At 40.7% G+C, this 17189-nt stretch overlaps 1 protein-coding gene across 3 annotated transcripts in view; it reads left to right on the top strand.

The window, feature by feature from the left end:
* ITPK1 (inositol-tetrakisphosphate 1-kinase) overlaps positions 1–17189 on the top strand; it is a 142702-nt gene that overhangs the window by 663 nt on the left and 124850 nt on the right. Inside the window, exon 1 of one of the 3 annotated variants that reach the window (XM_061463869.1) lies at positions 5981–6105. The exons of the other annotated variants lie outside the window; for them this stretch is intronic. Within the exon in view, the coding sequence (XP_061319853.1) occupies positions 6029–6105 (77 nt within the window). The 5' untranslated portion in view covers positions 5981–6028. Of the gene's footprint in view, positions 1–5980; positions 6106–17189 lie in introns of those variants that run through there. 3 annotated transcript variants of the gene reach the window in all.

The following is a 17189-nucleotide window of genomic DNA, read 5'->3' as shown; positions in this document are numbered from 1 at the left end:
GAGTAGCTTACCTTCATGTCCTGCAAAAAACACATGAAAATAGGGTAATGCAAATCCCTGAGTGAGCTTGTATTCACCCGAGATGTAAATTACATGTCTGAAGGTGGTGTACCTGCGCCTATTTTCTGCAGTCCCGGAGGTAAAGGTTAATTCGATAAGCTGTAATTAGACTTTATCTGAATAGCTTAGAGGATAATATATGCATTATATTACAGAGTTTTATTATGTAATTGAAAGTGTAAACTCCATGTGGGTCCAAGGTCTTGTGACACATGCATTACAGCTTCTTATACCGAATAAAAGCTTTTTCTTGTTAATTTCATTCTAATAGTAAGTTTGTAACAAGTATAGGGAATCAATTTTGATGATTGAAAATATTCTAAATAAACCATATTCTGGTTTGTGTGGAATGTGTTCAGACTTTGCAGAATATATTTTACGTGACTTGAGTACGCTTCATTAGTGCATATCATGCTAAAACCACCAATCCCTGTCAAATTTCTGTTGGCAGCACTTGCTCCTTTCTATAGAGATGAAGGAGGCAGAAGAAACAGAAAACTATTTTGAGAGAGTGACTGAAGCTTTTACATCAGCTTGTGTTCTTGGCATTCTGTATCCTCTCTGTCAAACTTCAGAAAAACTTAACAGAATTTTTTAAAGTATGGAAAAGGACACAGGTTATGGTTTAATGTCTTCATAAATTTCATGTGTTTCTTCAAACATAATATTTCTGGATGAATAATGCTAAGCTTTGACTTTGCCTAAGATTTTTGGTTATTTTTTGTAATGCTTTGTGCCCAAAAGCTAAGGGGAATCTCAGAAAATACGTAAAAAGCTATTTGTAGTAGTTTGTCTTTCATTTTTGGTATTATGTGCTTTACATTTTTATGTTTAGGAATCTCCAAAATGACTTTCTGCCCTCTGCTGTCCTTGTTTCTCTTTTTGACTAGGTTCTTTGCTTTGTTTTGCTCTACTTCAGAAATTCCTTACACTTGTGTTGCATAGCATGGGTATACAATTTCTTTGGGTGCTCTACAAATTTAGTAATAGTTTTTAGGTCTGCAGCACTGTGAAAACTGACCCAAAGTGTCTCTCTTGCTACAGTTTTCTAATTTATTGATGAAAATCAGGCTGTCTCATTTGGTACAGGCTAATCTCTCTTTGAATAGTGTTTACATCATTGGACAGACAGGTCTGTTCAGTCATGCTTTGATATTTTTAAAAGCATTTAATATTAACCTTTCTGTAGAAGTGAAGTGTTTGGTTTAAAGCTCAGTGCAGTTGCTGGAGCAGGTTGTACTGGTATCTTGGATGCTCTCTTTCTTTCCTTCCCAGTAACGTCCACTGACACTGGTGGGAAGCTGCATTTAATTGGGCATAGATTTCAAGTATTGTATGCATAATATCTACTTGATTACATGTGTGTTTGTAAACTTTTGTTGCTGTAAAAAAAGCAGTGCTGAGCTCAACATACATCTTACCAGAAATGTTGTGTATGGTAGGAAATAAGGCAAGCGTAGTCATTCGTGTACAGTGATTCATGCATTAGAGTGGACTGTGTGTCTGTCTCTCCATTCTGTGTACTTTATGGTGATTGTTACTTGGAATGTATTTGCTTGTTGCCTAGGGATATACTTTCTGGATGACTACAAAGTTCAGTTTTGTTTGTGCGGGTTTGCAATGAAGCAGTTATATAATCGAGGAAAGTTAGAGAAGCCTCTTAATGAATTCCTGAAGCTGGGTTTAATTTGGGAGTGTTGTTAGGATGAGAAGAATCTTCATTTCTCTGCAGTCTGCCAGCACAGCCACTTCTAGTGCAAAGCACTGGTGTCCTAAAGGGATCTGGTACAAACGTTTCAAAATCTGTTTGAACCATCCTCTGAGAGGTAGTCGAAGTGCTGAGCTGCTTTCTTAACAGTGGTTTCAGGCTTCCACTCCAGCAGTGCACCTAAGCTGAAATGTTGTTACCTTGTCCTAGTTGAAATGAGGTATGAGTGTGAGTGGACCTACAGTTAAGGTGTTGCTTTGGAGAACAGGCAGGCCTGCCTTCAGGTTTCTACTCCGCAAAGACTATGCAGGAGCTTTAAATACTTTTCTTGTGTTTGTATCCGTCTTTAAAGTGCAGCTTAGTCTGCTGGCTTTCAGTAGGTTTCCCTGTTAAATGTTGGCATCTGAATTCTTCCAGGTTTGTTACTGGAGAATTTACAGACATCTGCCTTATTTTCTTAAAATTTTCACGTGGTATGTAAATTTCTTGTAACGTGTGACAGGGTAGCAGTCCTGCCTGGACATGGTGTCTTGGGGCTTTTGCCTAAGCTTTATATCCACAAGGTAATCTTCCTTGTATCATAGGTCTTTGAGCTCACCTGCGCTTCTGTTCCTCACTCTGGCACACTAGATACGTCTTACCTGAGCTGTATTCTTTATAGACATAACAGCCTTGGTGGTGCCTTCCTTGTGTAGCCCAAGGAGATGAAAGCAATGCCCGTGGTGGTATTTACCTCCACATTTATAGTCCAGACCAGTGGTTTCCTAATAGTTGTGTTACAGCTCACTGCAGCCCTTAATGCTTCTACATCTCTTTTGGGCTTCTGAGTGGGTGGTGTGCAGAGAGACGGTGTGTTTTTACAGGCCTGTTGCAGAGGATCAGTGGTCCCTGGATAGCACCTTGAGAACTGTCAGTCTGGAGGACAGAGCACTTGGACTGACAGGTGGGAAGCCCAGTTTTGAGCCTGCAGCTGATGTCTCCCAAAGGAAATAATCTGAAAATGGGCCAGGCTCACTCTGGTCAGCTGGCTGAACCTGCCACTGTGTATAGAGGGGAACGTGAGCTCCTTCCCTGGTGCTGGGATAGCCATCCTATATGCTCTTTCTGTAGCACCATGGCAGGAGTGTCTCTACAGGAGGAGGTGTGTTCTCAGTTCTGGTCTCTGCTTCCCACAGGGTTTTTTGATTCTGTCCAGCACCTCCTTTCTACGTAAGCTGTTGGCGGAGTAAGGCTTTTATGTTCCTTTCTGTGCATCGTTGCAGTTTCAGTGGGGACAAGAGAGTCTCTGTCTCAGCCTTGCTGCTATCAGATCATTCCTGTTTGAGTTGTGGTGTGGGATTGAGCTCTTCTGTGTGGAACAGGGAATTCAGTGCAGACTTCCCATCTCCTCAGTGAACTTACTAGTTAGAAGGCAATTTAAGAAGCTACTACTACCAAGTTGTCCCATGCTTCTGAATGAAGCTGCTAGGGTGCCATGCTTTGTGTTGAACTCGCTGTTGTCTATATGCTAGCCTATATGGTGTGGCTGCAGTTCCCTGAGTAGAGCCCCTTATGGGGCTGCAGTGTGCAAATGTCTGGTTTGTGCATCTCAGGTAGGCTTTCCTATCAGCCTTTATGTTCAGCTTCACCAAGGTGATGTCACAGTCTCAGAGCTTTGCGTAGCTGGCTACTGGCAAAATACGGAGCATCTATGGCCTGCTAAAAAATAAGACAAGTTTTTTAGGGACTCCTGACAATTTCAGAGCCTGTAATATAAGCATTTAGTTCTCTCATTGCCATGTGTCTCTCCCAGTGCTTAAAGAAGTTCCTCCTTCTTCTGGCTGCTTGATCTTGTCCTTTATCTCAAGCTGGGTTTAGTTGTTCTGCAGTTGGCAAAGACTTTCAATCCAGTCAGTTCCCTGCTCATTACATTGACCTTGGCATGGCTGTCACCATTCAGGTGCACTAGCACTAATAAAAGCTGAAGAAGATAGAGGTGCCCCACTCCGTTACACAGATGACAGAGCTGTGGTGTGAATTTCAGGTGGTGGTAAAGACTCTTGGATACCCGTATTATCCTTTTGTAAAATACTCATAGATGTTCTGCCAGGTTTCTCTGCACGTTGTGAATAAAAAGATGACTGTTTGTATTATAGGAGGAGTGGTGGTGGAAGAACAGAAAAATGCATGTATTTGTTCAGAAGATGAGTTGCGTGTGTTGTTGGCACCAGTTCAGATTAGTGAGGTGCAGCCATTTACAAATGGCCATTTGCTCTATAAAAGCCTCTTGCTCCTCGGTAGTTGCTCTGAATGTCAGCTGTTAATATAGTCTCTTCTGGGAGCCATGGAGACGCAAGGCAGTAAGTTTATGGTAACGTGAATAAGTTACAGTGATATGAGGTGAAATACGTATGCTTCATCCAAGAGGAGATAATTTAGTCACCCCATTATGAATGTTAAGCTACTTCTTGGTTATTTTGGGCAAAAGCATTCACATGTGAAACTTGTAAGATTGCATGGTAATGTGGCAGCTTTTCTGTGTAGCTGTATGCATGAGTCAGAATTTCTTCTTTATACATGTAGAAAATGAATAGCAGAGGAGTTGAAGAGTTGCCTGAAGATGTAACCCATGTCAAATCGACAGACAGAAGAACTGTGCCTGTACATCCTCATGTCCAGATTATTTATGGTCAGATTTTATTGTGTTGTGTTTTTTTTTTTTTTTTGTGTGGGGTTTTTTTTTTTTTTTTTTTTCATTAAAAGCAGGGTGAACATGTGGAGGAAAAAGTTCTCGGGAAATTATGGAAAATCAAACTCTGCCCACAAAAGAAAATGGAAGTGAAGTGATTGAGAATACGTTCTAATAAAGCCCAGTTGTCTGGGAATTCTTCAACTTCTTTCCATTTCATTTCTCTGATAGGTAGTTAAGCATTCTTCTAAAACATATGAGAAGCTACTTAGTTAATCTACCATAAAATAAACGGTGTCATTAGTGCTGTAGATATGTATGGCTCTCTTTCTCTTCTAAATGTTGTGTTCTTTTATGTGCCATGGCCTGTGCATGAGAACCTAGCCATGATTTTTAAGTCAGATTTAAGAATAATGCTGGTCTCAGGGTATTAAATTGAGCTGCTGCTTTATATCGCAGGCTGTGAAGTGTACTGCATATTTTTTCCAGGAAGAACTCAGGGAATTTTCTTTGACACCAATTCCCCACAAAAACCCTCCCTAAATACTACTTTTGTTAAATGCCTGGCTTGTGTCAGTTAGCTTTTACAGCCTTAAAAGCCATAAAAATAAAATGTACATGTGTTGATCAATAGCTCCCATTGTTGCTTGTGTTAGTCTGAAATACTATATCATGAGAAGTAACCAGGGCCCGGATGGGTGGGTAAGTTTCTTTGACATGAGCTCTAACAAAGACTTACAATTAACCTAATGGTAGAAATTGTACTAAGCCATGAAAAGGTGCTGAAGGTAGTAAGAAAAAGTAAGTGTATTTCTTGGAGCAAAAGTTCACTGTATTTCTGGGTTCCTGCTCCTTTTTCTAATAGTCTGTAGAGAAGATTTTACGTCCCAGAACTGGATATATGTGTGTTCTTAATCTTTGAGAGCCGTTATTGGTAGGCATCCTTCTCGCAAAGTGCTTACTGCATTATGGTTGCAGAGCCATTTCATGGGGAATACATGGCACAACAACTCCTCAACAGAAGGAACTGTAACAGTCACCCTTTCACAGTGACTCTGTTTTGTGATCTAGCAGTCATTTACCTCAAGTTCGGGAAGTTTGAATGCTTATGTCATCCCTTTACCACAACCTGCTAGAACTGATATGCAGCAAGGAACAAAAATAAGCTTGGTCAGGTGGCAGCTCTTCAGAGAAAGATCTGCATTCTTTTGAAGATCACAAGGTGAATACAAATCGGCAGTGTTGCCAGAAAAAAAAAAAAGAGCATATGTCATCTTGGGGAACATAAGGTGGAACAGAGCCTGCAAGGCACATGAAGTAATGCCTCCATTCTGCACAGCGCTGATAAGGCTGCTGCTGCAGTAACCTTACCTACTGCCTTTGGGGTTTGGTTACTTTGGTTTGGAGCATGTAATTTCAAGGAAAAAAACAGATCATCTGATAAGTGCCCAAAAGACAGCAGTGAGAAGGATCATGGTTTTTGAAAATACAGTGCATTATACTGTTATTAAACATAAAGCTGGAGATGGATCTTTGGACACCTTCGGAAGCTGTTGTAGGAAAAATCCACAAGCAGACAAACACACACATGCATGTTTATTCCCCAGTTCCATTGCAGGGAGGACAAAAGGTGGTGGGCTTCAGTTGTGCCAAGAAGAAGGGATGATGGGTAAGTGGAAAAGATACTGTGGTTGTCTAGGAGGCACTGGAATTCATTGCTTGAGACTTTCAAGACTGCCTTGGACAAACATGCTGAGAATGACATGGGCCTGTGGTCCTGTTTCAAGGCAAAGATGTTGACTTCTGAGGACGTTTCTGTGTCTGGTTTGTAACAGCACAGAAGGTGCCTGAGAAATAGTTCTTGGTGTACATTAAGTAGTTTGAAGTCCCTTTACTAATTCAGGAGTTGTGACTTGGGAACTCCAGGCACACAGTCTAAATGAGTGCAGCTTTTTTGAATAAATAGGCTTAACCTGAGAGCCATGTCAGAAAGTGGTTGCTCTGCCTTAATATACTGCACTGCACCTGGGAAGCATTGATTGACAGTGTATCTCCTGATATTGGATAGAAAATGTACTATTCATCTCAATAGTTGACACATTTTAGTGAGGTGATGTTCTTGAGCACGTTCCAAGGGACCAAGGAAGCAGAGCATGTGAAACACTAAAATAAGCATGATAGCAAATAAAATAAGCACCTGTGCTACACAAATCTGTGCCATAGTGCTGTGCAACAAACCCTCTTCTGTCTGGCTATCTTCTCATTTTTTTAGTTCAGTGTTCAGTCCTCAAAACAATGGTTTGTTTTGTACTGATGGAATTTAACTCTCCTCAGAAGGAGTTATGCCCTTTATATGGTCAAGGAGGAAATTGCTGATACTTCCATACTGCCAAAATGCCACGCAAGTACTAGTTAGTATTCTCTTTCCCCACAGAGAGAAATCCTATTTGGAAGACAAGCATGTACTTTAAGAGTGGCTTTCAGAATGACTGAGTTTCATTGAGGAGGATATGCTTTAATTCAAGTGGAAAAAAACCTTAGTTGCAGTTCTCTTTCCTCCCAGGTGCAATGCTCTGGGCTAGTTTGACTGGGGTGAAATGGCCACTCTCATAAATTCTGTCAAATAATTCCTGTGATTTGGGAACCAAAGCAGAAGTCTGTTCTTTCCCACAATCAGGCTACTACCTGTGTGGGCAGGAGGGTGTGCGCTCACTGAGGTGGCTTGGAGGGCTCCCAGGAGTCTAATCTGTAGAGTGGAGAAAGTTGAGTTTCTGGATCTAATGACCCTTTTGGGAAGGTAATTGGCAGAGCCAGGCCTGGAACTTGGAAGCAGGTTCAGTTCACATTGAGCTGTTAAATCTTTTCAGATGCCAGTTAATGAAGACTTATGAAGTGTCTTGTGTTGTCTTGTCACATACTGCTGAGTCATGATTGCTTGCTTGGAGGAATTGGGATTTGGTGCTTCCCCCTGAAAATGATGAGCTTATTTTTGCTCTTCATCACATGCCTCACAGGCTTTTCTTCTTTCTTGTCAACAAGCCATCTTGGTCATTTCCCTCTGTAACACATTGGTTCTCCTTGTTCCTTGGATGAAACATGTCTGTAGCAAAAACACTTGAATGAGATGTGTCTGTAGCAAAATACAGAATGCTAAATCTTGAGCTGTGAAGGTGGGATGCTCTTGGCCATCATTCTGAAGCCCTATGTTTGTCCAGCCAGGCCACACCACAAAGGTGTTTGCATGTTGAGGGACTCTCCCCTTGAAGAGTGCTAACAGGCTGAAAATAGGCACTTTAAGAGACCTGGTTTAAGTTGTATGTTTGGGCTATAAGCAACATAGTTGTCCTTTTTATGAAATTGTGTGTTTTAAAGTGCTGGTGATGTTTTTTTACTTTCTGTCATTTTCCCCATCGTGTTGGGTATGGATAAGTACATGTTTAGTGTAACTTGTTTTCTTGCAGCAGAAGGAAATGGTTTGGAGGATTCTTTAGAAACAAGGCCTTCAGCACTGCATGTTGTAATGCTTAGTAATGACTCTCACCACAGAACCTAGATAAAGTTATCTGCGTGTTGGGGCAGCTGGTTAATAGCTGATAGAACAAGTGATGTCTGGAGTGATTAATGGTGCTGGAAGGAAATGATAACATAAAGGTCCACTTGTGACATGCCACACCCGCCCCATGCTACAGCCACAGTGCTATAGTCGTTTTCTCCAAGCCACTCTGAAATGACTTCTGTGGTTAAAATAATTGGTGTAATGACTAAGCTTATTCCTTATCTTGTCAGCCTGGTTTCACTATAATGACAGAGAACGTCATCATTTGTGTAGGTGGGCTACAAAACACTGCCTGTTTCAGCAATATGCTAGGGCTTAGTGAGTCCAGCAGTGACCACTTTAACCTGATTGGGTGCGTTATTTCTTAAATATGTGTGTTTCAATGAGAATCTTGGTTATTTCCTTTTAACTAAAAAACAAACCGCAGAGATGAATGTAAATACTGATAACTGTTGCTCTTTAGTTCCATCTGCATGTCATACAGCTGCCTGTAGATGCTGCTTTATTTAGGAACATGCTGTTCCTTTGTGTTACAAAAACTCAGTTCAGATTTTACATGCTGAGGATCCAGCCCTCTTTGCGTGCTGTCACTGAGACTGATACTGGTGCTGCCAGCATGGGCTCTCCTCACTGCCATTTGAAGGGTGAGAGGGTAGCGGGGGGAATGGGGAGGTTACTCCTGCACAAGTCCATCTGTATGTTTTGTTTGGTACCTGAGGCCCTAACTGCTTGCAGGTGTTTTAGCTGACATGCCAGCTGAATAGTGTGAGGTCAGCCAAGCAGACCTGAACCTGGCCAGTCAGGACCTGAATGATGTTTGTAACAGATGCTTAGGGAAGGGGTGAGGCACAGAGCAAATATGTTCCCCTTCCCCATGGCAGACACTGGTTTAGTGTTGAGCGGCAGCAGTTGTGTCCATAGTGCCATATTTAATAGCCACAGATGGATCTACTCCACATAAACCTTTTAATATGTTTTTGAAGGAGGTTATTGTCCCATGTTGGTTGTTCTCTAGTTTTGTTGTAAAACATGAGCACATACAAAGTTGCTGTGTTGTGGGTAGTGGTTGGTTGGTTTTGTTTTGTTGGGTTTTTTTTGGTTTTGTTTTTGTTTTCTTATTTTTAAGTGTACATATAAATGTTCATTTTAATAGAACACCCTGGATCTTGACCAATTTAAAAAGAAATACATAATTTCAGTCAAGATGTGGTAAGAAGTTCAAAAGTCAAATCTTCCCCAAAACAGATTTTCCTGCTAAAAATAAGAAAGGTTGCAAAAGAGGGAGGAGGGGCAACTAAAAGCTGGGTACATCTTAGGAGTCATCTTCTAACTTCATCTGGTGCATGCTAATCTGTAACTGACAACCAAGAGCAGAGCATTTTGTGGAACCTGAAAACCCCTTGTAATTGAACAGAGCATCGGATCTGCATTTGCTGCCTCAGCAGGTTAACTGGTAACATAGCAGAGGAGCAGTCTCCAAAACTAAAGTACAATATTAGTACTGCAGTAGTAACAGAGGCACTCTCTCTGTACCATTTATGTACATTTTCAAATAAAATCTGCCCCAGTCTTTTGTCTGATATTGAAAACAGTGAATTTCTCTGGTCTTTCTGTTGGTTTTTAGTTAACATTGCCTTTGTGTAGTTTCAGGTATGGCTTTAGGAGTTGCTCCAGCTCAGTGTTCTTTCACACTGTTGTCTAAAATAGATTTTCTTTGCCAGTCAGTCTTTTAGCAGAGACTTACATATGTTTAGACCAGCCTCATGGTTTCAGAGTTACTGTGCTGTCTGGTACAGGTGCATGCCGATAATGCATTGGCTCTGACGTTTCCATCGTGTGTGGCTTTACCGTTAGTGTCCTGTGAGATAGTCTGGGTAAACCACATTATCAGAGACTCTTTACAAGGCTCCCTGGCATGATAAAGCTGTGTGCAAAGCTCACCATTCAGATATGCTTGCTAGTTGGAGGGGTTGGAAGAAGAGGATAGAAGGAGCTTGTTCTGAGGTTGCCTGTGGTGCTGCTCTTGTTTTGCCAACGAAGAGGGAGCTTAATTCACTGGAGCTGTCAATCTGGGAGTTTTCAAGCGCTGAAAGAAAACTCCAGTAAAAGTGTGTATAAGTGTATGTGAAGGAGGAAAAGGAAAAAGAAACTAAGCAAATCTACTGTTTTAATGAAAGGCTGATGGTGAGAAAAAAGTAGTACTTGTAGTTGCTGACCTGCACGCTAAATTTGGCAGCAAACAGGAAAGTGTGAAAGGGGAGAAGTACTGTTGCCAGCATGTTAGTTTGGAGCACCATGTGCTGTGCAAAGAGTAAGTGATGATGAAATTGAGCAGCATCCTTTGTCACTCAGTAGAAGTTTTCTTTTTCAAAGCTACCACCTTTTAAAGCTGGTTTAATCGATGAAGAGACAATGGTTTGTGCTACACCTTTAGCTGTTCCTGACTGCATGGACTGCAAGTGGGAGGTGGGGCTATAGGAGGAAAAGAGATCTATTTGCAGGTGGACAAGTGCTGGATGGGTTATAGTTTGATTTTGGGGCTAGACATTTTGGTGCAACCTTTCCTTCTGTATCAAGGAATAGATCAAAGTCCAGGAACTCTATGCAGGCTGGAGTGAATTTTGAAGAGACCTTTTTGACCTTTTCCCTGGCCTTTATAGAACCAAAACTTTAGCATGCTTTGAGGAATAGAAAGTACATGCTTGCTGCTGGTAGAGGGTTGAAGCTCCATTTCCTTTCTCTTTCTGATGCTATTTTAGGCCCTCAGTTCTCAGCATCTGGGAGAATTTGTGCTTTGAATTTTGCTTTACTCACAAATCAGTAGAGTGAAAAATCTTTGGTCAGAGACACCCCCAAGTTTAAACTGCTTTTGTTTGAGGCTAACTTTGTTTCAAGAACTCTCTAGCTAGTTCCCCTTCTGATACCTTTGTTTGTGCAATGTGATTGTAGTTTTACTCTTTATGTGTGCCATAGGACATTGATCTTCATCACTTTTGTTGCTTACTGGTGATGGATTGCCTATTTGCATGTAGCATTGCAGCTCAAGGTAGAGCTATTTTGTGGATCAGAACTTGCCTTCTTTGCAGTAAGAACAGTGGGTCTTACCATTATCTGGTCTAAATATAACGTAAAGCCTCTCTTGGCTATCTTTTCCTTAAGGTATATAACAGGTTATCGCTGGTTCTGGTTATTGTATTTAAACCAGATGGATCTTTAGCATATACAAGCTCATGTCTCCCTGAGAAGACTCTGGAGAGTAGAGAAGACTACTTGGTTGAGTCTGACATTTTTGGAGCCCAGAATGGTACTAGAAGGAGCCAGAAATGATGGAATGAGAAAGGCATAGGGTCATTGGGGAGTTTTGTTCTTTTTCTCCAAGTAAGATAAACTCAGGTGTATAGTACAGAATTATGGTTGCAGCCAACTATCACTTCCATGTGTGCGGTGCCAGGCACCAGCTTTTCTAGTAAAAGTTTGTTCTCATTTTATGCTACTGTGTTAAGCAGTTTCCTGATCAGTGTAGTGCTGTATCTTGGCTTATAATAGGTATTGTTTAGGTGGGGATTGGCACAGTATTTTTGTGCTATGATTTGATCTCTCATTTGTCTTGAATAACCTATTATAATGTAATGCTTAAGTCCATTCATTTTTGTCAGGTTTTCCTCTAGCGTTGTTGCAGCGGTAATGAAACAGTGTTGTTCTGATTACAAGAGATCACTGAAGAAAAACACTATCTTAGAATGTTTCTTTGGCTAAGAGAGAGAACATCCATACTAGAGGCAGAGTAGGACCTTCATTCTGGTGTGCCGTGGCTCTTCGTTATGTCATCAGATAATTTTCCTGATTTTTCCTTATTCCTAGTTTCTCCTGTTTGCCACTGTGAAACAGGTCTGTAGAACCAGGCAGGAGAACTTTCTTCAAACAGGAAAATGTTTTTCTGAAGCCACAGAACATGGGTAGCTAACATGTATATGTAAAGTTACTTTTCTTTTTGTGTGTCAGTTTTGGTACCAGTGGACTGTGGAAAGGTGTGTTTCTTCCTTGCCCCCTACCCCAAATTACTACAAGTGCAATTAGGGGACCTTAAGTAAAATGCTTGGTTTGTAGCTTGGTCAGAAAATTTGGAAACAAAAGAATTTATTCAAAGACGTCTTTACCACAAATTTCTTCTGGGACCAAGCTGTTCCCTGATGTTTAAGATCAAGATCTCTAAATCTGTAGACAAATTAGATGGAGGTCAAGTTCTTTGTGCTTATTCCTAAAACTATAATCCTTGCATATGAATTAGGCTGAGATGCTCAGAAGCTCCTACTTGTTAAGGTGCTGAGTTTTCTTGACCTTGGTGAGAGCTGAGCTCATTTGCAGAACTTGGTCTTATCTAACTCCCTCTGAAGCTGGTGGAAGTCTCTGCAGTTGGATTCCTTGGGAACTGGATATACCTGGTGTTCAGATTTTCTTTGTTGTTAATGAAAACCCGAGGGTGGGATGGAAATTGAATTTGTTCACAGTTGCACAAGTTTGGTGGCAAACCTGGGATGAACACACAGACTTCTCTTGCTGGTTTGTTCTTGCTTTTTTGCACCATAGCTACTGAAAGCAGACATTTAGATGTAATGGCTTGATAACAATGATTGATGGCCAAGAATCAAAAGTGTGGTAGGTAGTAATTAAAACATGTAACCAATGATGCCATTGAAAGTACTCTGGATGCCTTCTTGGCCCAGGGAAGTATCCGGTAGTGTAATTTGAAATGTTTTTGTAGGACTAAGTATAGTATTTGAGTTTCCTGTTACTTGTTAGTGTTGCTGCTGCCTTTTTGTTATATTGACTGATACGTGGGTGTGAAAGCTCCCTGTAAGAATAGATTTTTTTAGCATGCTTGCTGCTGGTGCTAGTGAAACCTGAAACACAAGATACGTGTTTCAGGAAAATGCATAGGGTACATGTAAAATCTCCCTATTTCATCTCTCATTAAATCAAAGTAGATTGTCACTTGTTTGTCCATGCAGAATGGAGTAGCCTTGCAGTGCTGCTAATATTACAGTAAAGGAAAGCTTGTGCTGCAAAATGTTTTTGGTTAAATATTTTTTGGTCTTTAAAACAGTAATGTGTGTGTGTGTGTTTTCAGTAGCTACTTTGGCTTTAAGGGGATAATTATTAGAGCCTTCTATAAGAATAGAGATGAAGGTTCTCCTTCAGTGAATCTTTTATATCCTTTTGATGAAACAAAAGCAATTAAAGAGATAAATCTTGTCCCCTCCCCATTCTCTATATGTCTTTGAATGTGAAAATTCTTTCCCTATTTTTTTCTCTCCGTGCAACACTTAAGGAAATTAAATTGTTTATCCAGAAATGTCTGATGTCAGTGTTGGATGCCTACAGTAGACCAGGAACTAGGAGGCATTCCTGCAAAGCCAATTCCAAAAAACTTGAGAGGTGGCTCTTTCCTGCTGTACTGTAAATGTATAGTTTGACTACAAGGGGGTTTTGAAGCACACTGCCCAGACAGCTTTGACATGTGAGTAAAGTCTTAGGTGTATGCAGATGAGCTGCAAAGAATTGCCAAGTTTAAATCTTGATGTCTTTTGTGTATTTACTGGGGGTGGGGCTTGTACAGGGAGTTTCCAAATCAAGGTATACTAGGCAATCCAAGAGAGAAAATAGAGAAGTCTCTTGAATCAGGCACAGGCCTGGCAGCCAAAATAGGGTTGGCTCTTGGCTCTGTAATAGGCTTTATTGTAACTTAAGCATCAGTGAATTTCCCAATATAATACTTTATTTACCTGTCAAATGCAGGTAGAGATAATGCAAACCTGTCAGAATGCTGTCATGTGGTTGAACTGACTGCTAATGGCTCATAGATCATTTGATCTCAAAGGACAGGCAAAGTGTTTATTACTTTATCTTGCTATTTGTGAGCAGCTCTTAATTTGTATCTATCGATTCTAAGGCATGGTTCAAAATTAAAAACTCAAGCTGTTCCTTATTGGTGATTTCTGTAAAAGAAGTGTCATTGAACCTAATTATTGAGGATCCCAATATGTTTTAACAATTTCACCTCTTACCTGCTGTTCTCTCTCAGATCTAATTACCTAGTAAATGTTTTTAGTTGATCATATACAGAGTGAATGCTCAGCTTTTGCCAAGCTAAGACTTCATCTTCTTGCATTGGCTTTCCTAACTTGGTCATTTTAATTTGTGGTGAAAATGAAACTAAAGTTTGTAAAGCAAAGGGGAGAGAATGGCAGGCTTCATCCACAGCTTCTGCTGTGCATATTCTAGCATGTTCATCAGTGGAGGTGTTGGTACTCGACTGCAATAAGCATGCTATGTCTACTTACACTACTAGAAAGGTGCAAATGCGGTGATGTTTGGCTTGGTGCCATTATATTACAGCGCAAGAACTGTATGGCTGTAGATGGACAGAGACATTGGATAATGCATCTGGAGCAATCCTTAGCGCCAAGGCAGTGAAAGAAATGGAAATAAACTTGATCCTTGATATTATGTTCTTGATATTTGATAATACGTTCTCTCTGTAGTTCTCTCCCTTGTGTATGGGCAGAAGAAGTTAATGGCAAGTTTAACATGCAGGTTATCTTGAGAAGTATCTGCAAACAAGACTTCTTGGGCACCTTGTGGATCGTGATGCTAGAATTCGGGGGGGGGGGTGGGGGGGAGTACGTGTTCAAATTAGTCTTAAAAGAAAATACATCCTGCCAATTTTTTTACTTTTATCTGGAAAATAATTAGAGAAAATAGGGATGATTTAGTGTGCCATTGAGATGTAAGAGAGTAGTCCAAATAAGATAATGACCATTTATGGCCTCTTAAGAGTGCAACTTTTACAGAGTTTTGATTGTCTTTTTATAGATCACAACTTTATTCTTCTGGAGGGCTGGGGTGATTTTGAAGAGTAATGTTTTTTTTTTCTAAATTGGAATAGCTTCAGCTCCTAAGGTGATGCCTGTGTATTTTGCAGCTTAGTGTGGCACCTTGGACTGTGTGCTGACCCAGCATGAAACCCTGCAAGGCCAGGTAGGCAGATAATACCCACCCAGTGCCAGAGTGAAGTCAGTGAGGCTGAGCTATTGCATGCAAGGGGGTTACGTAAAGCTGGGTGTGGAGCATCCACCTCCTTTATGAAACAGGGAGTGCAAGGATCTGATGTGAAAACATGCTGCCTGGGAAGAAGACTTATGGGGATAAGAAATCTTGCTTTTGCACATTGATGTGCTAGTGGGATGTAAAAGCAGACATGTGGGCAAGGATTTTCTTTTGCCTTCACAAACAAGAATTCTTGGAAATACTCTGAGCAAATGTTATTTTTATTTACTAAGGTAAATGTGTGCATTTCTCTGTGTTTAAAATTCTGATAGTATTACATGGTTCAGTCATGTTCATTATTACTTGATAACTCTTAAGTGACAGCAGATGGGATGCGCAAAACCCATTTCCCACAGCAGATGAACTGTATCTAGGATCTATGTAAGGCATATGGAATTTTCAGAGTCATCTGCAACTGTTGTGTAACGTGGATTTTTTTTTTTTCCCCCATGTATAATGATTCTTCAAGTCTTGTACATATTTCAGAATTACAACAGTTTAAATGCTGTAACCTTTCTACAAGTCCCTTTTATGGTGATTGTCTCTCCAATTTACCTGTTAAGTAATTTTGGCAGTATCTTTGAGCTGATCCTGGGTATGGCACCCTACAGCCATAGTAAAAGCCCTAAAGAGAGAACATGGGGAATTACCTGAAATGGCAAAGGAATCATCAACTTCTCTGCCTTGTGTTGTGGAGTCTCCTATAGGCTTGAAATCCCTGTGTGTGGTATAGCATCATCTCTACAGTTCTTATCTTGGATGTCTATAAACAAAAGAAGTGAGCAAGACAAAATGAGTATGCTTATCCAAGGGAGATTTGTTCTGTGATCATGTTTAATCAAACATGTAATCAACATTTAATCAAATGTTTAATAAACTACTTGCATTTTTCCTTCTAATTAGTAGCTGCCAATTATTGGGATTGAAGAGTGAGTTTCAGGGCGGAGCCAGACAAGTATAATGCAAAAGAAAACAACTTGCTGCCTTCATGTCTGCCTTTCCAGCTCCTACTCAAAAGCTGGTTCAGCTGTTTATACATCCGCATCATTAGCAATGATAAGGACAATGGTAATTTGGTAGATTAGAATAGAAATTTAGCTTTTTATTTTTCCCTTTAAGAGGGATTTAGGTTATCTTATAAACTCATTAGCGTGTTGTAATCACACCACTGTTATAGTGGGGGGAGGCAGAGTATCTAGATGAGTCCATGAAGGTAAACAAATGTACAAGATGCAGCTGAACTGTTGGCCTTAGGGTTGGTTTTGTGTTTTTTTTTTTTTTGTTTGTTTTTGTTTTTGGTTTTTTTCTTTTTCTGAGAGGGAGAACAAGGGTATGAGTAACAGAGCTCCAGTGTGATCGTATGATTGGCTTATAAAGGCAGCTTCTAGAAAATCTGAGGAGGCCCAAGAAATTGTCTAGTTCTTCCAGTTATGCAGTGTAGCAGACCTCTCAGCAGATCTGAATCTGGGCTCCAATGGAGTCTGGTTAGGAAATATAATAGCAGTTTGGGGTTGTATATCAGCTCCTGCATGCCCTGGCCAAATTTGGAAAAGCTGTGGTCTTAGAACACATGTGCTCAATCATGGATGGAAGCGATGGGTGTAACAGCTGCTGTTTAGGATAAGTTACGACAAAAACGGGGCAGGATTAATTAGAGCGCCCTGTGTGTGTACCCCAGTGTTCCTGTGCAGGAGAGGTTAGTAGCAAGATGTACTGTGAAGGTGAGGGGTGTGGGAGACAGCAAGGCACCGTGCTGTGTGTGTTGTCCCAAGGCAGGCCTCTGAGGGTGACCTTTTGCGCAGAGGGGTGTATGCAGAAGGGCTGAATCTGATCAGTAAAAACTGTTTGGTTCAGAGAAGTGGGATGTTCTAAACTTCCTGTGAGCAAACAGGACTTATGCTGAAGAACTTCTGTCTTTGTCATTGACTGGACCTTACGGGGGGATGTGCATTTTGTATTACAGTTTGGGTAAAAAGTCAGTAGATATGTTGTAGATATGTTTTATGAATGATAAAAGTTTGGGTTTTTTTTTCCTCTTACTGTGCTGTAAACAATGCACTGAAGCAAACAAGAAAATGGGTGTTCTGGCA

The sequence above is a fragment of the Pezoporus flaviventris genome, unplaced genomic scaffold (assembly GCF_033815535.1).
Source record: "Pezoporus flaviventris isolate CSIRO_AGI_PZ_B2104156 unplaced genomic scaffold, CSIRO_AGI_Pfla_v1 ptg000036l, whole genome shotgun sequence".
NCBI lineage: Eukaryota > Metazoa > Chordata > Aves > Psittaciformes > Psittacidae > Pezoporus > Pezoporus flaviventris.
This window is presented reverse-complemented; position numbering and strand designations above follow the sequence as displayed.